Here is a 24,021-nt window from a genome sequence, read left to right as displayed (position 1 = left end):
CGCAATGCGAGATCACCTACTCCTCCCCCTTTGGCCGCACTGCAACCAATCAGCAGGGGAGGGGGCGAGGCCAGGGCAAGGGAGCAGCCAGCCGGCGCGCGGAATCCGGAGGAATTTACTGAGCTACCCCGGAACACTGACCAATCTGCGGTCCCAGGAGCTTCACTGTGTTTACTACCGACCGAATCTGTGAACGCTGTGACCAATCACCGTTTTCCTTACAACACGCAAAATTGTTATCAAACGCCTTTAAGGCGGGATTTAGCACTAAGCGGTCCTAGGTTTGGACTATAGACAAGCAAATGTGTGTGTCGCCGCCAATCAAGATACGTTGTGGTTGGGGGAAACGGGTATTCTGCCTCATTTCACCAATCACAATCACGACTGCCGGGAGGCGGGCCCTCAGGGTAGTGCGTCCCACCATTCGCGGGACCTGAAGGATTTCCCCACCCTCTCGGTGCCGCCCCTACTGTAATGCCCAGCTACCTAACCAAAGCGAATGCCTTTGCGGGACTCACAGGAGCGCTGGGGGGAAGGTTGAGTTCCCACGTCGTAGACTCTGGAAAAAATAAAATTCCAAAAAGCTGTTTAGGTTGAACTAGCTGAAGTTCAGGCTAAAAACGCTGAACCCAAAATATTGTCCATCTGACAGCAGTTGGGTCCGACAGCTCTTCAAGTCCAAACCTGGGGGTGGCTTCTCGCAGCTCTGGCACCTGAGAGTGACGGATGGGTACGGGCTTCCGACTCGCTCATTGCTCCACATTTCTTGCTGCAGGTCACGGAAGTCTGCAGTCTCCTAACCAACCTCCCCCAAAACAAAGCTGGACACGTGGAACGGTCGCGGACTTCTCTGGGACGCTGTCAGAAAAGAGCAAGCTCTGGGGCGGCTCCCGGAATCCCAGGTGCATTCGGATGGAGAACCCGAGCCCGGAGGGAGACCGGCCGGCGTGTCCTCCGAGCGCGCCCGGCACTGGGGCAGGAAAAAGCCCTCCTTCCTCCGAGGGGAGAAGAGGAAAGAAGAACGCTCGTAAGGGGCCTTCTGGGGCGGTTAGGGGTGGAGGTGGGGTTTGTAGGTTGGAGCGACACAGCTGTCCGGGAGCTGGGAGGCTTGGCTCTGGAGACAAAAGCAGGTTGGGGAATGCCTCTGTATTCTTTTAGGGAGAGGAATGGAAGGAGGCGACTATTTTTTTTTTTAAAAAAAAGAACATCCCTCTGTGTCAGAACTTAACACCCAAATATTATTACAGCTGATCCGTCTCTTCAGACGTTACTGGTTGGAAATACTGCCCTTGGAGTTTTATTCTTTAAGGCCTCAATGAAGTCTGATGGTATATTCTGTTCTTTAAGAGTCCCTGACAGTTATAGCCCTTACAGATGTTTTATTGCCAGATTGAACAGTAAAATAATAATAATAATAATAATAATAATAATAAATACATGGAATGCTGACAATAAGCCAAGCGATGCAAGATTCAAAACAAAGGCAATGAAACTGATGGAACAGAGACGTTCTAAAGACTTAACGGTATTTGCCCTTGAGTGTGCTCTTTTCCGTTTTTTTTTTGTTTGTTTTTTTTTGGTTCCTCCTAGGAAGTTAATTCCTGAGGAAATGATCATGTGTTTTCATTCTTATATCTTCCAAAGTGCTTTGGATAGTGTTAGAAGACAGAATGAGGGTTTTAAAAGGTCTGAACGTTGTTTTGGAGTGAAATTGGACAGTGCGTATTAAGAATTTTTTGACATGTTCATGTTCGTTGACTCATTAATTCACACCCTAGGACTCCAACAAAAGGAATCCATCCAAAAAAGGCAGACAAAGTTTTATGCTTAAAAAGGTTGCAAGCAATGTGGCACGTAACAGTAAAAAAAATTGGGAATAGCCTAAATGATCAACTAAAGGATTGGATGTATAAACTCTGTGGCAACAGTTAATGGTAATGTGAGATTTGAGGAAATACTTACAGGATGACATTAAATTTTTTAAAAGGAGGATACAAAATTGAGTACAATAATATATCAAAGATATAAACATTCACAGAGACCAGTCTGGAAAGAAATAAAACAATGTTAACAATGTTTGCCTTTGGGCAGGGAAGGGATCATGGGTTACTATAGTTGCATTCTTTATATTTTTCTGTATTTTCCTCAATATTGGACATCAAAATTACATTGGTTTGATATTATTTTTGAATCTAATAAATGTTGGGAAAAATTAAAGTATCTGAGTAAGCTAAATCTATAAAGCTCTTGAATCTTTGTTTTACAAAAAGATGCATGGATGATGTGACTTAGCAGAAGCAATGTCAAGAAACTTTATTTATTAACCCTAAATAAGTTAACTGAACAGTAAAAATGCTTAGAATAAAAGCACTTATTGATTTCATTAGGAGAGGCATGGAAAGTAGCAAAAGAGAGGTAATGATGAGTCCTCTTTGTTCTGTTACCCATCCTTGAGCTAGAGTATTGATCCATGTGGGAACTCACAGTTTGAAAAAGATCCAGATGTATTGGTGTGTGTCCAGCAGTAGTGGCCAGAATGAAGAGAGACCTAGAAACATTGGTGTGTAAAATAGCTGAGGGGATGAAGGAGTTGCTGAGGAGAAGAGCAGATACATAGAAAGTATGATCAGAGTAGTCAGACTTGAAGGGCTCAGGGCGGAGGAGTTGGTTGTGTTCTATCCGGCCCTGGAGAGCAGAACTGGAACCACAGGGGAAAGCTACAGAAGACAGATTCAGCTCCGTGTAGCAAACAACTTGTCCAAGATGAAAAGTCTTCCTTATAATAAATGAGTTGTCCATGTCTGAAGGTATGCAAACAGAATCTGCATCAGAAATATGAAGGAAGAGAAAGGGAAAGACAGAAGGGAGAACAGGAGAGAGATAAACAGAAAAAGAGAGAAAGGAATAAAAAGAGGCAGGGGCCAAAGACAGGAAGAGAAAAGGTGAAGCAGAAGAAACATTTCTAGAGTACACAGTAAGTTGCTGCAAATACACTGTGGCATCTAAACTAACTGCCTTTTCAGGTCTTCATTAGCGATATCTTGAAATGCCAGCAGATGGAGATATTACCCCAGGAAAAGAGGACTCTGCCTTCTTATTCCTTACTTTCAAAATATGTATCAAGTTTTCCTTTTTTGAAAAATGATGCTAAGAGACAACTCCAGGAGTCTCTGAATTTCCAAAGTAAATTTATAAACATTTGCTATAAATTCTGCTTGTTATTACCCTGATTCTGATTTAGAAGAGGTCACTATAGTTTTTTGCATTTTAGTCACTAAGTAGGGCTCCATTTTGCCTCTATCCCACTATCTATACATGTGTGTATATATATATATATATGTGTATATATATATATATATATATGGTGTATATGTGTTTTGAATCATTGTTAAATAAGTGAACAACACAGGTATACCATAGTCCCCTTCTCAACCATCCTGTCATTAACACTTCCCTTCCCCAGAGACAACTTCTGTCACTTTGAATTCTTGCCTGTGGTAATTCTGGGAGTCTTTGTTCTTACTCCACCTGTGGTACTCTTTACTCTCTAACCCAGCTATAAAGTAGCTAGTTCTGAGGACTTTCATAGTTTTTGTCTATTGGTGAAGATGTATCTTTAAAGGGAAACGGTCTTGTACAAGAGTACTTCCCAAACCTCAAGAGCACACGAATCACCTAGGGATCTTATTAAAGTACAGATTTTGATTCAGAAAATTTGATAGGGCTGGAGATTCTGCACTGCTAATGACTTCCCAGGCGATGTCAATGCTGCTGGCCTGAGGCCCACATTTTGGGAAGCAAGGTCATACAATAAGTCTCTGGGGGGGGGGGGGGGCAGGACAATTCTCTCAAGAACTAAAACTGACTCCTTGAAGCCAATGCTGTCTTATTTGTCACCTCTTAATTTCGATTTGACTGTTCATATTTTCATTCAATCAATCAACATATACAGATTATCTGTTATGAGTAAACTCAATGGCAGTTAATTTAACCAACATTAAGCATCTTGAGTTCCAGTCCCTATGCTAGGCTCCGAGGATTAGTGAAGATTCAGAAAATAGCTTGATGGAGTTTCCTCTGGCCTAATCTGCAAAAATGTGAACAATGATAGTAGCATATTCTAATTTATTGAATAAAGTAGGAATTCACAATTCCATACTGATGTAAATAAATGAATGAATAAATTAGAAGTAAGACAGGATTTTTTCTATAAGTACCTGCCCATAAAATACTTATTAATTACAAAGGGAAAAGAATAAATTTACAGTGGTAAAGCCAGGTTGTTACCACTTTAAAAAGTTAATATAATCAGTAATAGGACAAATTGAAATTGTGTGTCACCTGATAGGATACAATGAGAACAGCTTCATATCTGTGATAACCTGAAACTAATCGCTTGGTAACATTAGACAGAGACTAAGGGACATTCTACAAAAAAACCTGACCTGTGATCTTTTAAATTGTCAAAGTTATAAAAGTCAAGGTAAAAGTAAAGAGCTGTTCCAGGTTGAAAGAGACTAAAGAGCTATAACAACTAAAAATGGACTATGATGATTATATGGTAGCAATGTATCAGTATTAATTTCCTGATTTTAATGGCTGTATGTAGTTATCTAGGGAACGTCCCTATCTGTAGGAAATACTGTAATTTTCAGGGGATGATGAGGCATCAGGTTGACAACTTACTTTGAACGATTCAGGGCAAAAAAAGAAGTTCTTTGCATTATATTTGCAATGTTCCTGTAAGTTTGAGATTAGGAAAAGCATGACAAGTGCTCAAAGGGGAGCTCAGGTGTTAGGGTTATTTGAAGCATCCGAGATGAGTGTCCCTGGCTGGATACATCCTTTAAGACCCTGGTTTGGCCTTCTTTCTGCTTTGATAACTCCCCTTGTGGAGGGATGGTTTAATCTGCAGGGACAATGGAATATGCCCATTATATCGCGCTCCCCACTTCTAGTCTACTGAAGAATCCACTGCTCAAATGCTCTTGGGCTTGCTGAGCCTCTCCTCTGGTCCATCTTCCCAGGGTTGAATGGGACCACAGGTGTATTCACGCTTGGGCCCAATGATCATGGCTAGGAGCTGTTGGCAGCGTTGTGAACGAAGCTTAGACTTAAAGACTGGATATCCCCGTATGTGGGTGGAGGCCCTAGAGAGCAACTGCTCTCTAGAGCCAGCTGCCACATCTAGCTGGGGCTTAAAGAGTGCCTGTCAGAGAATTCTAAATTTGAACTTGGCATTTCAGGTCTTAGTAAGATATATATGTCACCGTAGGAGAGATAGATCACACTCTATCTAGTCCATGCTGAGCAGGAAGAAATCCCACCAAACTGTTAAGCAAAAGCTTCTAAACTTTAGAGCTTCGGACCTTGTCCCACACGATCCTTAATGCGCAGGCGGAGTTGTGAGCCAATCAGGTGGTGTGCTCTGAAGGAAGTCAAAGGATGAGGCGGGGCACGGTGTGTAGGCCACGCCTCTTCGAGCGGAGGGTTGTGGCGAAGGGTGAGCGCGGTTGGCGCTCTCAGCGTTCAGGGCAAGGGCACAGAGTGGGAGGTGTCTTTGGGGGCCCGAACGGGGCGGTGCCGTGAGGCCACACCTTTTCCTGCCTGCTGCACTGCTTCCGCGTGGTACCAACGCGCAGGTTGCTGAGACTGTGTTAACTCGTGGGCTTGGCCGGAGAAGCGAGATGGCGGAGGAGGCGTTGCGAAGTGCGAAGTGGCTGTACTGTGGAGAGCCGGACGAGAGCCAGAGAGCTGTACTGGGTAAAGATTGCGGAGCTGGAGCAGTTCCCCGTAACTCTCACTTCCGTCTCGGTACCGTTACAGCCCTCCCGCCTCCTCGCCGGACCCTATTCCCAGCAGGGCCCTAATCACCTCTCCCCCCGCCCTTCCCCCCCGCCACCTCCCCGCGCCCCGCCGCTAGTGTCTACCACTACTTAGGGCTCGGCCAGAGCTCCTCTGTCATCCCACCATCTTTCACCACCTCACACCAGATGAGGACGTCTCTTTCACTCTCTCCCTAGGACTATCCAGTCTACTGTCATCTCCTCACTCACCAGGTCTTAGACTTGCTGCATTTTTTTCTCTCCACGGGAGGGGTATTTCCGCTCTCTCTAGGACTGAATGAGACCTCCTCAGTCGGTCGGTACCCCTAGTTATTCCTGTTGCAGCCCCACCCCAGGACTTCCCTCACTTCCCCATCCCCTGTTCCCAGCTGGACCAGGTCCTCCTTCATTCCCACTTCAGGTCAGGACCTGGGCTTCCTTGCCATTCTCATTCCTTCAGTCACTCTCTCACATTGACAGTCCAGTTCATCCCCAACATACATCGTGGGTTCTTCTGATCTCATCTCATTCTTGGGCTGTGATCTTACAGTCCAGTTCTCCAATGGGAAACTGCAGAATCCAGGCAACATTCGCTTTACCTTGTACAAGAGCAACGACTCCACAAACCCCAGGAAGAAGAGTCAGCGGATCCTGGTAAGTGCTGCAGTAGCCAGTTGCTCCACTCTGCAGGCCTTGGGAGACCCATGGACTGTGGTGGATGTGGGAGGGAGTAAGAGGAGAAAAGGGGGAGATAGCAAATGAGCCTTCGAAGGACTCTTCTGAGCTCCAGCAGGTTGGGATGTAGGGACAGGCTGCATTCAGTTTCATACTTTGAGTGAAGTTATAGCCTTGTATTCATTTGTTCATACAACAGCATTTATTGAGCAGCCACTGAGGCTATGTGCTGTAAGCTGCTAGGGAAACAGCTACATCAGGCCTGGTCCCACTCTGTGGGAGCTCATACTGTAGAGCAGGGTTTCTCAACCTTGGCACTATTGACCTTTTGATCCAGATAACTCTTTGTTGTGGGGGCAGTCCTATGCAACATAGGCTATTACCAGCTTCCCTGGCCTCTACCCGCTAGATACTGGTGGCACCTCCTAGTTGTGACAACCAGAATGTCAGACGTTCCCAGATGTCTCCAGAAGGAGGATTTCCTTGGGTTGAGAGCCACTGCTTTAGAGAGTTCTTTGAGCTTTTACCCAATCTCAAACTTAAAGAAACATTGCAAGTACAGTGCAAAGAACTCTAGAGAGGTGAGAGCTGGATGTGAGGGACGCTCATACAAATAAACAAAACTCAGGGCCCGAGGGAGGGAGAGTACAAGGCATAGTGGGCATGGTCAAACTTTCTGCTTACCAGAATGTTTTCCTGGGGAGGGCACAGGGAGCTGAGCACTGAAGGATGGAGGATTTGACAGCCGAGGTTTAGTATTCCAAGTGAAGAGGATAGCGAGGACAGACATAGGGAAGCTGGAATGCTTGGCTATGTTTGAGAAGTGAATTAGCCATTTCCATGGTCCTAACAGCATATGAGGAACAGCCATGGGTGAGGTGGGCAAAGAGGTTCAAGAAGGGCTTGGACTTTGGATCCAGGAGGTTGCCTGCAGAATCATTTTTTTTATATGCCTTTAAATGTAGAGGAGCCCAGGGTCTCCCAAGTCTTGTGATACAGTTTCCCCCAAGAACTTTTCAGACCAGCTAGAAGTCAGCACTATCTGGGGCTTCTCCCTCAAAAGACCTCTTGCCTTTTCCCCAGGGGCATCCCAAATTCAGTTAGTGGGGCTGGATCTTCTCCCAGAGGCTCTCTAATTCTAATCTGTGGTTTGGATTCTAAAGCTTTTTGCAAATGTGGAAAAGGGAAACAGTCTGCTTAATACCTTTCAACATTGTTTGTAATGGAGTTTTTCCCCCTTTACATTTTAGGCAGCTGAAACAGACAGACTTTCCTATGTGGGAAACAATTTTGGGACTGGAGCCCTCAAGTGCAACACTCTGTGCAGGTAGGGACAGGGGAAGGGACAGCTGGAAGGAGAGGGTAATGGTGGTGGCCCTGGCATTGCTGTTCTCAGTCTTTAGCGGTAGTAGGGGAAATCTAGAAAAGTCTCTGTGTTCCTAGACCCAGCCGCCCTCACCCATTCTTGAAAGTTGACTTACATTTGTTGAATTTCCTAAAAAACTCATTCATTAGTAATAGTCTTAAAATGTTTTAATTGAGATGATTGACATGTTTCAGGTATACAACATAATGATTAGATATATGTATAATGAAATGGTTACCAGAATAAATCTAGTTAACATCCATCACTGCACATAGTTATACAAATTTTTTTCTTGTAAGAACTTTTAAGATTTACTCTTAGCAACTTTCAAATATATAATACAGTGTTGTTAGCTATAGTCACTATGCTATACGTTATATCCCCAGGACTTATTTATAACTGTCTTATTTCCAAAAGGCAGCTTTCTTCGCTAATATGGTATGTATAATCAGTAGACTAAAGCTTGCAAGAACTTTGCTTTAGGACCGACTGCAAGAAAGAGATTTGGTAGTGTCAAAGGATCCAGCGTTTCTGTCCAGCTCTGCCACTGACCAACTGTCTGACTTTGAGCAGTTTTTCCCTTCACTGACCCCTAGTCGATTGCCCAGCCTGAACAGACTATAACTGACAGGGGCTGGCATAATGCAGTGTCCCTGTGATGGTATCCAATAGTGAACCCCAGTGGACCACCCTGATAGAAGTCAGATTCATGAATATGCTTAAAACTATTAATACCACATTATCCCTTTAGAAAGATTCTCTAGTTCAGACTGGTCTTCTCCCATTATTACCAAGGTTTTACTTGTCTTTGCTTCCATAAAATTTACATGTGCAGTAAATTCTAGTAAAATTCTAGATTCTAACAACTCAAAAGAGTTTCTCACTATAGCAGTGAGCCCAAATGTGGTCACCTACCAAAATCACCTGTAGATTTTTTTTCCCCAGAACCCCTCTCCCCAGCTATTGTGACTCCTGAGCAGGTGATGCATTCCTCAGGTGTATTGAGACAGAAAGGTTGAGAACTTTTAGGCAAAGTAATGAAGTTGCAAAATTAATACCTTTTGAATAATCCATTGTTACTGGTATTATTCCTTCTTTGTTTAGGCACTTTGTGGGAATTTTGAACAAGACCTCTGGCCAAATGGAAGTATATGATGCTGAATTGTTCAACATGCAGCCACTGTTTTCAGGTAGGCCCCAGTCAAGACTCACAGAAATGCTGCATATTTTAGGTTTGCAGGATGAGTTGGTTTGAGTTTTTGATTTGTAAAATACATTTTATAGTTATTTTTAAAAGGGTGCCTTTCTGCCAAGTTTTTTGAATAAGTTTTAAGAGTATTTTTACTCAGCACATATTTATTGAGGACCTATGTACTCTAGGCACAAATTAGAGGCTGCGAATGTAGCAAAATAGACACAGATCCTGTCCTCACAGTGTTTACAGTCTTGCGATCAGAAACTAGTCTTAATTAAAGCAAATTGAGCAATGATCAGAGCAGAATGTTGGAGGGCATGTCTGGTACTCTTTTCTATTGAAGGCCTTTGTTAATTCTTAACTGTTCTAGGTGGGGAGAGGTTTTAGAATCTCTGGTAAGTGCTGGAAGTTGCTTATATGTTGGACAGTAACTTTCATGTTCATGAAAAGTCTATGCTTCCTAATTTGGGAGGAGATCCTTTTCTTTTCCTTAAGCAGTGGGAGAAATTGCGTTGTTTCTCTGCTTTGGCATCTTAGCCATGATGCTTAGTCATCATGCCCATGGCTAGAGTGAGATCTTCCGAAATGATAGATAAGAGGGTCAGACTCAAGGGGCTCCCTAAATCTTAAATACTGAGAACCATGGTGGGCAGCATGTTTGATAAGGAGGGATCTTTAGGATTATGGTGAGTATGCCTGATGTCTTCAGAGGCATTTGTTCTAACTTTTTTCTCTCAAAGCAGTGGCCCTGACCCTTTTTAATCTGATAAAGATTAAATTATCTTCCAAATGCTCTTCTAACTTTAAAAGAAGCAAAAAAAAAAAAAAAAGTCATTTATTTCCTGATAAACTAAATTTTTGTTTTAACATGTAAAAAAAATTGTAAATATTGATTTATTCTATCTAGCATATTGACCTGGGGCAAGTCATTTCATCTGGAGGACTCATTTTTTTTTATTTGTAAAATGAAGAAGTTGGACCAGATGGCCCCTTTGTAAGACTCCTTAATTCTTTGAATTCTCTAAGTGTATACTAAAGCTACATACTAAATGTTCACAGTATACACTCATGTTAAGCACTGCAAAGTCCTGGAGAAAAGTTTCTTGAACACTATTACTATCTGTAGGCCTTACAGGTTGCTTTTTCTTTTTCCTGTTTTTGTTTGTGTTTTGATAGATGAATCAGTTGAGAGTGAATCATCATTAGAGAGTCAAGTCAAAACTTTTAGAGAGAAGGTAAGTGTGACGGAACTAAGACATGGGATCGTAAGTAAGTTCCTTCTAGGCCTGGGTTTTTCCATCAGTAAAATGAGCTGGTTGAACAAAGCGGTCTCCCCGGTTGCTCCCAGCTCATTCATTTGTGGTTGTCTGGATAGTTTCTACCTGCAGAGGCCTCCTTGGCTTCATAAAGAATAGTTTTCGTGTCTAGGGCAGCTGCGCACGGCTCTGTGCTGGTGTTTCGAACTGGTTCTCTAGGCTGATTTAGGTGTAGCATAACTCTTGTTTTTAAGATTTAATACAGGTTTCAGGGAATATAGGTTGCAGCCTGGAACCTTTCATATTAAAACAAAGTAAACTTTAGATTTTCAATGTAGAAGGTTCCTACAAAGCTAATCTCATCCCAGGATGGCAAATCTTCATTGCTGCCTGGAGAGCTTTATTGAGAAGGGGTGTGAGGCTATCTTCAAACTCAGAGAGAAAGAGTGAGTGCTCTATTAACAATGTCTGTTATGGGTGTAAGGTTGGAAAATGGTAAGCTGTGTGCCCAGATTTACGAATCTTAATTCAAGTCAAGTTTTTACATTTTCTAGGTAGAGACTATTGATTTGTAAATGGTCCATTACAGCTTACAAAGGAAGTTCTTCGGATCTGTTAGTATCACTTGTTTCTTACAGCAAGCCTCTGAAGTAGATAACTATGATTCAGCCCAATTTACAAATGAGGTCATGGTGGCTCAGAGAGGCTGAGAGTTTCCCCATAGTCACACAGCTAGGAGTGGCCATGCCCAGCCTGTCCCCAGTAATCAGATTTGTCTCTTGTACAGATGGACTCTTGCATTGAAGCCTTTGGTACCACCAAACAGAAACGGGCTCTGAACTCCAGGAGAATGAACAAAGTTGGCAGTGAATCTTTGAATCATGCAGTAGCTAAAGCTGCAGAGAATATTATTGATACAAAGGGTGTGACTGGTAAGCAGCTGGAACTTGGGGTAAGAATCCAGTCACAGAGACAGCCTTCTCTTGAGATCTTTTACCCATCCCACAAATGGAAGTGGTGGGAGTTAGGGCTGGATTCCTTCCTGCTTCTCTCTGAGGGCCTTTGCAGAAACAGACTCTGGAAGTAGTAAGAAACACCTGACATGACCTGCCCTAAGAGAACACACAGTTAGGTAGAGGAGATAGGCATGGGAACGGATATGTGCGAGCTGTGTCCTAGGTACCAGGGTTACAGCGTGCAGGGCACAGAGGAGGGAGGGAGAAGGCTTCAAGTCTCTCTGAGTCACAAGGAGGTTTTGGTCAAAAAGCCTGATGTGATAACAATGAACTGAGCCTCATGAGACAATGTTTCACTTTGGGGTCAATAGATCTTTTTCTGCTCATAAATTTCTCAGCAGCTTGAGTATATGTGTATTATTTTAAAATGTATTTATTGTTTTAATGTATTATAAGAACATAAGAGAAAGTTTATATAAGCAGTTTTTCAATTAAAATGGAAGTTTAGTAATTTTTAGAAAGTCTTTTCATACCCTATAATAATATATTTTCTTGTGTTTTCTTTCTATACTTTTATAATTTTATTTTTACATCTAAATCTTAATTAAGAATTTTTTTGGTAGATGGTACATACCTGATTTTATGTTTTCCAAATGATTAGCCAGTTGTTCCCAATTCCGTCCTTTCCTTTTCTAAAAGATGATTTAAGAAGTAGTGTTTATCATTTTACCACATTCTTAGTTGTGTTCTGGTCCATCGTTCTGACCAGTCATTCCTATAGCAGCACTAGGCTCTTTTGGTTATAGTAGCGTCATCATCCAGTTCATTGTCTGACAGGGCAAATCCATCTCCCTCTTTTGTTCTTATCTTTCACACACGTATTAGTTAGTGTAGCATGCTTTTTCTTCCAGGTACTCTTAAAAATTATTTTGTCAAATTCCCTCAGAATCCAGCTGGGATTAATATGGAGAGAATCAACATCTTTACAGTATTATATTTTTCCATCTGGGAACAGAAATATGTCTCCATTTATTCAAAGATGTCCTTTAATGTCTAAGTAAAATTTTTAATTTTTTCGTTCGGCTATTAGAGGATATATAAAAAGAAAAATAATTCACTTATTTCTTCATCATTCTGCCAGACCAACAATTATAATATTCTTGTTTTCCCCTATGTTCTTGTCTATATGCATACTTAATTCTTACATGGTTATTCCTGTATGGTAGTTAGTTTTATAATTGATATTTTTTTTCACTCGTATAATATGTGGAGAAATTTTCTGGAAGTTAAGCCATTAGAGGCTACTTTGAATATCCTTCACTTTTAGTTTCTCTCATGTATTATAAATATTTATTAGCATACCTGTCTCTCCCAACTATACTTTGAGTTACTTGAGGGGAGACCACACTGGATCCACCTTCCAGGGTTCCTCTTTAGGTGTGAGTCATCAGCGGACATTGTAGCACTGGAACTGTCAGCCTCATGGGGGATCAGGCTTTGGGTTGGGAGCATTCAGATTAGAGGTTCCCTGACTGATTAAGATCTTGAGTGCACAGGTTGCAAGGAGTATTGTGGAACCTGAAGCCATACAGGTTGATACTCATACCGACTCTTCTTTTATTGCAAAGCTCTGGTCAGTGATGCCATCCATGATGACTTGCAAGACGACTCCCTCTTCCTTCCTCCCTGCCATGCTGATGCAGCCAAGCCTGAAGACGTGTATAAATTTGAAGACCGTATCCTTTTGCCTTATTTCACAGGTTGGGATATTTGCACATCAGTGGAATAGCCAGGCTTCTGGAGGTGTCTGGTCCCTCAGTGCTCACAGAAGCTACATCCAAACTTCTGCAGTTGCCCAGTGCTGTTGCTGGGAAGTCAGCCAAGCTTACTCACTAGCTGAGGGACTAGCTCCAGCCCCAGCCTCTAAGCCCCTGGGATTCAAACCCATCCCTAGCAAAACACCAAATACCCACAGCTCAGCCCTGTTTGTGTGTGGGGGGGTCACTCTCCATAAATAGTCCAAATATGACTTAAGTCACCCAATGCCCAAAGTCTAGGACAGACTGATTTTGTACAAGGAATGGTTAGAGCACAGAATTTCCCTACTCATAGGTCTAATCAGATGGAAAATGCCCATAGTAAGTGTGTGATAAGAAAGAGAAGGTGGAAAAGCCCAGGCAGGGAATGAGGTCTGGGGTGGGAGTCTGGAGAACCGAGGCCCCAAGCTCTGCCCCAAAGTGCTGTGTGATCTTCCCCTCTCTGAGCCTTAGCTCTCCCGTCTCTAAAATGAGGCCACTAGGAGCAGATGATCCAGCTAGTTGAATATTTCCATTTTGGTCAGACTGAATTCTTGACAAGTCACTAGTTCTTTCTTCTGCGGAGTATGAAGCTCTTCAGAGTCCTTCTGAAGCTTTCAGGAATGTCACATCAGAAGAAATACTGAAGATGATTGAAGAGAACAGGTACCCTCACTTGGGCAGATGGAGTGTCTGGGGTGTGATGTCAGGACACAGCAGTAGTCAGTCATTGAGTGTCAAAGTCTATTCATCATTGAACATGAATGGATCAGTGTTTTCTTGAATGTGTGGGCTTCACGGCCTGTTGACCCAAGACTGTGGGTGGCATTCAAGGGAGAGAGTTGGCCTGAGCGCATGGAACCTGTGGCTGGGCAGAGGGTGGTGAAGCCTTATAGTTTGGATGGGAACTAGAGATGGCCTATATTCCTGAATGTTATATTTGACGCTGATTGTCACTATGGGGCCCAAGGGCTGGCTTGAGAGGAGATGCCAGCTGAAGTGATAATTTATCTGTGATAATGTGCTGCGCGAGCTTTTCTAAAGTAAAATTTATGTATTTTTTTATGATGATAGTGTTTTTTTTGTTTGTTTTTTTTTTTGCTTTTGAGTTTTTTTGTTTTGTTTTTAAAATAATTCCATCTTGAGAAAATAAAAAATTATCATCCCTAGGTTGGTTCCCTGATTTTTGTTTGGGAATTTTACTGGTCAGTGAAATCCAAGGCTTGGGAAAATATTTTTTTCCTCCAAAGATCCATCTCCAAAAAAAAAAAAAAACTCATTGCTGGTCATTACTGGTTCTTAGTTATCTTAATGTGGTTGTGGCTCAGGGGCAGGTACAGGCATGAGCTCTGGGCTGGGAGTCTAGAGAACTGAGTCCCTGAGCTCTGCAGGATAGACTGTGTGATCGTCCCCTCCCTGAGCTGTAGGGTTTCCTGTCTGTGAAATGAGGCCGCTACAAGATGATCTTGAAGACCCTTTAAATCTCTGCGAGCCCAGGATCCTGATAATGTTAGAACAGTACATAAAAATAATAGCTAACATTGATCAAGCTCTTATAGGTGCCAAGCACTGTTCTAAGCAGTTACTTGCATTGTCTTTTTTAATCCACAAAACACTATGAGGAGGGTACTATCATTGGTCTCAATTTATATGTAAAGATGATGCACAGAGATGTATAGAAGCTGTACAGAAACTTGTCCAAGCCACTAAAAGGAAGAGAGGGGATTCAAACCCAGGCAGTCTGACTTGAGAGACTATGCTCCAAACCACTATATCAAAATTTGGCAAACTGTGGCCTGTGTGCTAAGTCTGTTGTGCTGCCTGCGGATAAAGTTTTTTTGGAACACAGCCATGGTCATTCACTTTTGCACTACAATGGCAGCTTTGAGTAGTTGCAACAGAGACAGTGTGGACCACAAAGCCAAAAATATTTACTAGCTCCTTACTGCTCCTACGTTAAACCAAGCTCCTCCTATTGTGAGGATCATTGGTTGGGGGCCCTTCCTCAGCTGTCAAGTATGTATATGGGGTGCAGGGTGCCTGATGATCTTAATTGTGAGGGGGTGAATGGCTCCTGACAGATCTGGTCTTACCTGACACATTCTTCCCTTTCCCTCCCTTGTTTTAGCCACTGCTCCTTTGTCATAGAAGCGTTGAAGTCTTTGCCATCAAACGAGGAGAGCCGAGACCGCCAGGCCCGATGTATATGGTTTCTGGACACACTCATCAGATTTCGAGCACAGAAAGTAATTAAGCGGAAAAGTGAGTTCATGATAGACATTTTATTCTGGTTATTTCTAGTCCATTATTTGTCTGTAATGAGACCAGCTCTAGTGAGAGAAGAAAATGGGTCTGTCTGTTTGGGTCTTTATTTTTAATCGTGTGGCAGTGAGGTTCCTATTGGTACTGCCGGCATCCTGAGAGGACTTGCCAAGTTCTTTCTTCATCTGCAGGACAGGTTGGATTATGTTCTTGTTCAGAGCTAATATTTACTTCTTTTCTGCATTATGCAAAGTGTAGTATCCAAATTAAATGAAAATTTTAGACAACCTGTTAGACAAACATCAGTCATAGAGGGAGAAAAGTTGGCCTTGCTCATAAAGGCTTGTGACAGGTTTGTGTTGTGTCAGCTTATTTCTGATTGGGAGAAGAGAGAGTCAGTTTCTGCTGGTAACCCCAGTGTCATCTGTAGCTCAGGCCATGGTTGGCTGCCACATCCATCCATCTGGAGTTGGAAAGCTGGCGGGAGATGCCTGTGGTTTTAGGCAAAACCTGTATACAGTCTTCTGATCATGATTGGACACCCAAGAATCTGCGTGTTTTTCAGTACTTGCTTAATTCTTATTTTCGCATTCCAGTCTCCTCTCCTTTCTCTCTCCCTCAGCTTTCTCCATGGTCTATTTCGCTTTCCAACATCTTAGGAATTCTGTGTCTTCAGGCCTCATATTTTTTTTCTTATTGCCAACCCATCATAAACGTTTCTCATACAATTTCATTGGAAATGAGCACATTTTCATTTGAAAGTGGCCAGGCTATTTCATGGGCTCCTGCTTCTCTTACCACGTAGTTCAGTTCGTAACAGTGGTCCAACTGCTGGCCTCTTCTCCCAGCTCATGAATGACATGTGGCCTAGGATTTTGATGGAAAATGATAAACTCAACTTTATATTATAGGTGCTCTGGGACCTGGAGTTCCACACATCATCAACACCAAACTGCTGAAGCACTTTACCTGCTTGACCTACAACAATGGCAGGTCAGGGGGTGATTTTTTGTCTTCTGCCTATAAAGAAGAAAGCAGATTGGGGAGTAGGGGTGGGCAGTAGATAAGAGCAAGGAGTAGGGGCTTGGCTTGAATGTCATGTCCATAGAGATACTGTGCTGAAGACAGTACTGTCATTTGGAAGGGTTCCGAGCTCAAGTAAGTTTAGGAAACATGATATAGCACATACTCTATCCTCCTGGAGAAGTTCACTTTAAAGATTTTGGAAAGTCCTGCAACAAATTTCACTCCACAGACTTCTTTTGAGGAGCCCTCCCAGTGTCTCACAGAGCTGGTGTTCTGTGGAAATGCAGTATTGCAGGGAAGGGCAGGCCTCTGTAATGGTGCTGGGGAAAGGACCCTACGCAGTGCACCTGGGCTCCCCTCCTGCTGTTTGTTTGGAATGTGTTTCTTGCTCAGAGTGTGCTTGGAAGAACCATCGGCAACAGTGTGGGGTGACTGCTTTCCGGCAGCTTTGCTGAGCAGGTGGGGACAGACTCAAGGGTCCTTGCCAGTGCAAGGCTCTCACTATGCCTGAGGAAACTGTAGGTTTGGCCTTTTCTGTCCCTCTTGACGGGAACACTGTGATTGGCTCACCGTCCACTCTGTGAAGGCTTGGGTACCTTGCAGGACAAGGAATGTTGCTCAAATTTCTTTTCCTCGTCCCAAGATCAGAAGACATTGAGTACCTATGGGGTCAGGCTTGGATATTTTTATTTTGTTTTTGGCGAAGTCATCTTAGAATTTAATTTTGCCTCCTTTATTGCCACTGTTTTTGTAGTTTACGGAACATAATTTCCAATTCTATGAAGGCAAAGATCACTGCATATGTGATCATACTTGCCTTGCACATAAATGACTTCCAGATTGACCTGACGGTGTTACAGAGGGACTTGAAGCTCAGCGAGAAAAGGTGAGCACAACAGAACAGAAAACTCCCTTAGGGTGTCTTGAGGTTTATCTGGTACCACTGGAAAGCATGAGACTCCTTTAAGGGAACTGGGGACATTTAATATGGGCTAGACTTGGAACCATAGGACAACTGTCAATGAATGAATGAGTGGATGAGCAACCAGACATTATAGAGAGCCTTCTTTATGCCAGCAACAGTACTAAATCTGTGATAAGAACTGATCAATTTCCCTAAAAAACAACTAATGAATCTACATTTCAGAGAAGTCACTGGCTTTCTCAAGGTCACACAACCAAGAAGGGGAATAGCTGGGCTTTAAATCTGAGCCTTCCCACAGCATTCTGTCCCTGTGAAACCAAGCAGCTTCCAGTCCCCAAATTTCTTCTAAGGAGGGGCATTCTCTATGGTCCAGGGGTGGAAGTTATAAGAACTCAATTTCAGCTTAGCAAAATGACCTTTCTCAGCATCAGATGGAAGGGGCTACAAGGGTTGGCAAGGTTGGGCTGCTGTTTGGCATGGATGTCACATTGAGGCTTCTCTGACTGGACTGGGAGAGTTGGCAGATATGACCTTTCAGGCTCTTTCTAGCCTTGCTAGAAGGGATTCGGACTGAGTAGGGGGCAGAACTTTCCAGGAGCCTGAACTGTGGGGTTTGTTGGCTTTTGTCAGTGATTCAGGAGCATCTGACACCCAAGGACCCTAATGGTGTTCAAGAGAGCCTGTGAAAACAGGCTCTTCTAGCAGTCCACAGAGGGTTAATTTTGAGGGCCACAAACAGCGTTCTCACAGGCGGTGACACTGAAAATTAAAAACAAATACTTGGAGCCTATTCTAGCAATCTGCTAGCAAGTGCTCAATCCTGGTTACAGGAAGTAAACAAAGTTACTAATAGGATCTAGAGAGAGAACCCGGTTTTCAATCACCTATAAGGATATTTTCTAATGGCTATGTATTAAAATGAAATTGTTTGATGGCTCTTGCAGGGGCAGGTCTTGCCTGCCTCTCTCCTGGTGGCCACTTTGGGGATCCTGTCTCCGTGGCCTGGAGCATGAGTGTGCTGCTCACTCCTGCCCTGAGCAGTGACATTGAGGGGACTCTCCATTTGTTTTGTGTGTTTGTTCCTTAGGATGATTGAGATAGCAAAAGCCATGAGACTGAAGATCTCTAAACGAAGTGTGTCTCTGGCAGCCGGCATGGAGGAGGAGCACAAACTGGGCACTCTGTGCATCCCGCTGCCTCCAGCCCAGTCCTTGGACCGCCAGTCAAAGCGGAGGAGAATCACCTAGAGATGTGCTTTCCAGACAGGGCATTTTCGCCATGTGATAGCCACTACTATTTCCGTTTTTATTTTTAAAAGGAGAGGAAAAGAAGGCTTGCTTCGGCATGGATTTGAAGCCAGAAGCTGGCATTCACTTGTGCTTGTCTTAAGCAGAAACATAAAGTGACCACTGTATTGGACGTCACCTCCCTCCTTCGGTGTTGCTGTGATTATAAATGGCAGATGATCCTCATGTTGGTTCACATGTGGTGATGTGGGAGGGGGAGCCTGGGAAGTCAGAGTCAAAAGATCTCACAGGCTGAACCCTTGGCCAAATCTAATGGATAAAGGTTAATAAAGAGAAATGTGAAGTGCCATGCTTATATCCAGAAGGGCCAGTGGGGTACATGGTGAGGAGGATACAGCCCCAGAGGGCTAGAAGAGAGGCTTCAGGTTACCAGTGTGATGGGGTTGCCTAAACAGGCCAATTGAGTTTGAGGCTGCTGTAACAGGGTGGAGCTCTTACCGTACAGAGAGGAAGTGATTATCCCAGTTCCTCTGCTTGGTTCAGGCCACAAAGAGGGCAGAGGTCAGCTCTGAAGCTGTAGTTCTGAGGGGGATGAATCAGAGTTGAGTACAGAAAACAGATTGTTCCAGATATCTTAAGATGAAAGGCATTTACTACACAGGTAAAATGCTATCAAGTTGTTAAAGGCCTGCAGGAGTGGGAATCAGGAGGTTGCCACCAGAACTGCTCAGTTCAGGAACACACTGCTGGGCATCAAGAAGCTACTTCTGCCCCACAATTGCTTGAATTCATCAAGCTGGTGACTCAACACTGGAATGCTGAGTTCAGCTACCCATGCTTGTCAACACTAACAGCCAAAAGATCAAGAAGCCGGCTGCCTTCTTGCCTCGTGAGTATATAAGTAGGAACATAATTTGCATCTAGAGCAAGGGAGTCTTGGAAATAGGTTTTAGCTCTCCAGCACCTGGTTACAGGAAGGCACACCTGAAGGAGGTGGGCGTGGATGCTGGCTGCCAACCAACTTTTATCTGCCACAAGGGAGACGGAGAAGTCAGTGTCCAGAGGGGTACTATGAGGAATGGGAATATGTCATGGAGAGACTTCAGTACATGGCAATACTCAGACTCAGATCTTTAAAGCTATTCTAGGAGCAGCTGAGGTCTGTGGTGCTCAGTGCTGGGGAACGAGGAACAGTGAAGGAAGGAAGGTAGAATTCAGCTCTGAAAATTAGAAAGGAGGAAGTTTGCATAGTAGGGAAGACATGCTGGAAATGAGTCTTGGATAACTCATTTGGGACTGGTGGTCCTTGTATTTCTTTGAGCTCTGAGATGCTGTTATCAGAGCCACTTCTGGGGTGAGGCTGTGCTAAGTCATGTTTCCATGCTCTTCTCTGGTTTGTCTCATTTGTCTCTGATTCTGGGTGGTGAACATTTGTAGCATACTTCCTCTCCAGCAGAGATATGAGCAGGAAATCGAAATACCTCGTTTTTACTTATCTCAGCTGTTGTAAAAATCAAGTATGTGACTCTGCATCAGAAAAAGTATCCCATTCTGTCTCTGGGAAAAGAATTCCTAATGTTGCTTACAGAGTAGAATGTGTTTTCATGAATGCTTTTTAGATTCTGATGGGGTTGACACTCTGAGGCTTAATTTTCAGGAATGATTGGATCATAGCCTCTGAACAACTGTCTGTGGGGAAGCAGTCCATCTTCAGTCACTCACACAGAGGGGTGGTATTGACAGGGAAAATCTAGGATGACAACTACTTGTCCTGCATGACAACAAGTGTCCCTACTTCACTAAATGTAGATGATATATTCCCAGAGGTTGACTTAAAAGCACATTTCTGTACATTAAGGGGTTTGTGGGTCAAAAGGCTCAAAAGAGGGCCCTTGTTCACAAGAACGAGTCTCGTGAGAGCAGCTAATGCAGTGCTTGACATATCAGCAGTCAGTGTCTGTTGAAAGTCATAATATGTGAACTGTACCTTCTTTCCTTGGTGGGGCTACTAGGCAGTAAACACTTGTAGAGTAATGAATTGGACTTGGTTTTTTCTAGCTCTTACAAACCATTTATTTACTAATACATTCACAGTAGATACATTGCTCTCACTAAGTTATTTGCTATAATGTCTACTGATGTACTCTTTGAAGAAAGGGAGATTGGGCTAGATGCTGGTACCCTTAATAAGATTTGCATTTTGCAGACTAAACTTACGGGTAGTGATGAACAGAATGAAGTCTGTTCCCCTGGAGGGAGGTCTCTGCCTGTGGCCTTGACCAGTTGGACATTGTTAAATAGTGATGAAGTCAAAGAAGGTATATTTGGCAAAGTTGGAGAGGACCCCAACCTAAAAATAACTAGGCAAAATTTTTTAAAATATCTCCTCTTAACAACTTATTTTGATATGTCATATTTAGGAAGTAGTTGCAAGAATAGTACGAAGAACTCCTGTATTTTTTACTCAGAATCTGTCCAACTGTTATCGCATTGTCCCATTTATTATAAGTACTTATTCTTCTCTAACCATAGTACATTTATCAAAGGCAAGAAATAGAACAATGATAACAATACTATCACCTAGCCCACAATTCATCTTCATATTTTGCTAGTCACACCTCCTCAGTCTTGTTTAATCTAAAATAATTCCTTGGCCTTTGACTTTCTTCACCTTGACGTTTTTGAAGAGTAAGGTCAGTTATTTTGTAGGGTGTCCCTCTGGGTTTGTCTGGTGTTTCATTATGATTAGATTCCGGGTATGTTTTTGGCAGGAATATCATGGACATGCTGTGTCCCAGGTGCATCAGAGTAGAAGCACATGACATTTGTCTTCTTCTTGCTGATATTTCTATATTACTTGGTTAAAGTTGTGTTCTTTCACTATGAAGTTACTATTTATAATAAGCAGTTTGTGGAGGGATACTTTGAGACGCTAAATATCCTTTCCTTATCAAACTTTCACCCATGAGTTTTAGCCTCAATTGATCATTCTTGCTGAATCAACTACCAAGATGCAACATGGTGATTTTCTAACTTTGTCATTTCTTATACAATTATTATTGTATTATAAGAGGATATCTTTTTTTCTCTCCCATTAAATTTTTTTTTTTTTTGGCCATTTAGTTATCAGTATAGGCTCATAGATTCTTATTTTATTCCATGAATATTATACCGTTATTTATTTTGATGCTCAGATTGTACCACACTTGGCCAATCTGAGTTCCTTCAAGCTAGCTCCTGTATCTCTATCATTTTAATGGTCCTTGCTTACTTTCTGGCCCTAGATATTCCAGGCTTCTTTTCTCCTGCTCCAGCCTTGGAATCAGCCTTTTATCCAATGAGCCCAGCTGGACGACATGAATGATGGGACAAAACCAAGAAGCGAAATACTGATAATCAGATGGGAGCTTCAGCTACAGTCAGGCAGCTACACTCTGAGCAGAGGTGTCAGTTGTGAGTTGCTCAGACTGCACCAGGAAGGCCATGCTAGGCTTGACTTCATTTAAAAAGGACACGAATCACAGTGGATAGGCTCCAGAGCCCCATGGCCATAACTGCATCATCACTGTACCCTGCAAAGTTCTGGACAGGAAGGGCGAAAGAACTAATGGGATGAGCATGTTCACATAGGGAGAGACTGGAACAAACCCAACAGGCCCCATGGGAAACCAACAAGAGGAACCATTTAGAGAGGAGGCTTTCTCTGTTGTCAGAGGGAAGAAGGTGGGCCCAGGGCTGCTGCTGAGGACAATATAGGCTCATGTCCCAAGATCCAAATCTGGCTTTTTTCTGGTCTGGCCATACCACATCCACCTCCCTCCGATACTGAGGACCTCCTCTGGACACCAGGGCAGTGGCCTCAACAGAACTGGGAGGGAGGCCTGGAAGAAGTTGTGTTGGTCTTTGTTGGCTTATACACTCTTGTCAGCAGGCATCAACATTTGGGCCTGACTGGCCAGCAGGGAAGGCCAAGGAGGCCACAATATAAGGTGCTTGGGTAGGAAGAAGCAGAGACCTCTTGTGAGCTCTGGCACCAGGGTTAAGTCTTCACCTGTGGCAAGTCACCCTATGAAGGGAGGCCCTTAGCTACTGCAGGCTGAAAGCAAGTGACCCCAAGGAAACAGGACCCTTAGGGAATTCTATCTTGATATCCATAATTGATACAGGAAGAGCTGGGCCATACTTCCTGAGACGTATGGCAGGACTCCTAAATTCTGCCTTTGGGCTCTTCCAGGCCCACTCAGACCACTGGAGTGGGTCTAGAGAAATGCCCAGGAGGCGAGGAGACAGTCTGCAAACTGGCATGTGTGAGGAACCCAGGAGCAGAATGAATACCAGGGAGATAATGATGCTGTCTGCAAATCTTTGGAGAGTCATCACAGACAGAAAGGAAGAGATATCTCCAGAAGGTAAAGACACTAGAAATGGGGTTGGGTTTTTCTTCCTTTGTCCATTATCCATCTATCTATTCATGCATCAATACTTCCTGAATCTTGCGCTGTGCTGGGCATAGAGAATCAACAGGGCATGACTTCACTGGGCATGGTAGAGTGGGGAGGAATGAGACAAAGAAACTTTTTCCAAGACAATTCAGTGCTACTGTGGGAACCATAAGGTGGCAGTGGTATGAAAGCATGGAGGAGAGGTACTTAACTGAGATTTGAAAAGACCAGGGAAGTTACTCCATGGAAGTGATGACAAAATAAGATCCTGGAGTATGGGTAGGATTTAGCCAGGGAGATAGATTTTAGCTCAATTAAGGAAAAAATAATCAGATGGATCAGATGAAATAGATTCTCTTAGGCAGGTCTGGCCTGATTTGTAGGAGAGCAAGCCCTGCCCACTCAGTACAGGCTCCTACAGAGCAGTCTCTCTTCCCCAACTCTAACCCAACCATAGAAGAGCTAGGATGTGTGTTCTGTTCCTCCCACTTCTGCCTGCAAATGACTGGAGGTGGGCCTTGTGTGTCTCAGCTGTTCTTTTTTTTTGCTACTGAAGCCCTAGGTAACAGCCCTATACAGACCTCTCCTGCCTAAAAGCTCTTAGCATTTGATAGTAAACTCTAACCAAGTTCACCACCCAGGGCCTCAGTTTCTTCTGTAAAAACTAGGGCAATGACCTCACCAAGTCAGTGTTTCATATACTATTGATGGAACATAAGATGATTTTAGTGACACAAGGATATATCAAAATACACAAAGTATTTTGTGTATGCTGGTTAGGTTAAACTGCAATAACGAATTTCTCCCAAATGTCTGATTTCAACAAAAGTTTATTTGCTTGTGGTACTATAATTATTTTCATTTAATAGTTTGCTTAAGTATTAGAAAACACTAGCTTTTCATTTATAGTAGTGATGTAAATCTTTTTAGTTCAGCAAAGTTAAGTGTCCTGGATAGGATCCTAGAATGGAACAAGGACATTAGGTAACAACTAAGGAAATCTGAATAAACTGTTCATAGTAACATGTCAGTGCTTGTTCATTAATATTC

General features: G+C 43.1%; 1 protein-coding gene across 2 annotated transcripts; it reads left to right on the top strand.

Annotated features, from left to right (window-relative positions):
* Nucleotides 1-5,493: 5,493 nt before the first annotated feature.
* Nucleotides 5,494-23,994, top strand: POLR1E (RNA polymerase I subunit E). 2 transcript variants are annotated; one of them, XR_004956245.1, is made up of 13 exons: nt 5,494-5,763; nt 6,376-6,479; nt 7,751-7,827; nt 8,971-9,056; nt 10,238-10,296; nt 11,105-11,249; nt 12,902-13,009; nt 13,639-13,735; nt 15,198-15,331; nt 16,243-16,324; nt 17,112-17,243; nt 18,370-19,418; nt 21,814-23,994. XR_004956245.1 is itself a non-coding variant. In XM_016146227.2 (12 exons), exons 1-12 carry the CDS (start codon nt 5,688-5,690, stop codon nt 18,527-18,529), a joined length of 1,260 nt encoding a protein of 419 aa, XP_016001713.2. In that variant the 5' UTR covers nt 5,494-5,687; the 3' UTR covers nt 18,530-23,994. The 2 variants fall into 2 exon arrangements, 1 of the variants encoding a protein (XP_016001713.2); XM_016146227.2 differs by having other exon boundaries at nt 18,370-23,994.
* Nucleotides 23,995-24,021: the final 27 nt, after the last annotated feature.

This window comes from Rousettus aegyptiacus, unplaced genomic scaffold, assembly GCF_014176215.1.
Source record: "Rousettus aegyptiacus isolate mRouAeg1 unplaced genomic scaffold, mRouAeg1.p scaffold_m13_p_3, whole genome shotgun sequence".
Taxonomy (NCBI): Eukaryota; Metazoa; Chordata; class Mammalia; order Chiroptera; family Pteropodidae; genus Rousettus; species Rousettus aegyptiacus.
The sequence above is the reverse complement of the archived record's forward strand: the minus strand, read 5'-3'. Positions and strand labels throughout refer to the sequence as shown.

Bases quoted from the DNA above. Each gene is read 5' to 3' on its own strand.
- POLR1E (XM_016146227.2), top strand. From the start codon at position 5,688: ATGGCGGAGGAGGCGTTGCGAAGTGCGAAGTGGCTGTACTGTGGAGAG. The intron at 6,480-7,750 runs GTAAGTGCTGCA...TTTACATTTTAG, and splicing joins AGAAGAGTCAGCGGATCCTG to GCAGCTGAAACAGACAGACT. The intron at 13,010-13,638 runs GTATCCTTTTGC...ACAAGTCACTAG, and splicing joins CGTGTATAAATTTGAAGACC to TTCTTTCTTCTGCGGAGTAT.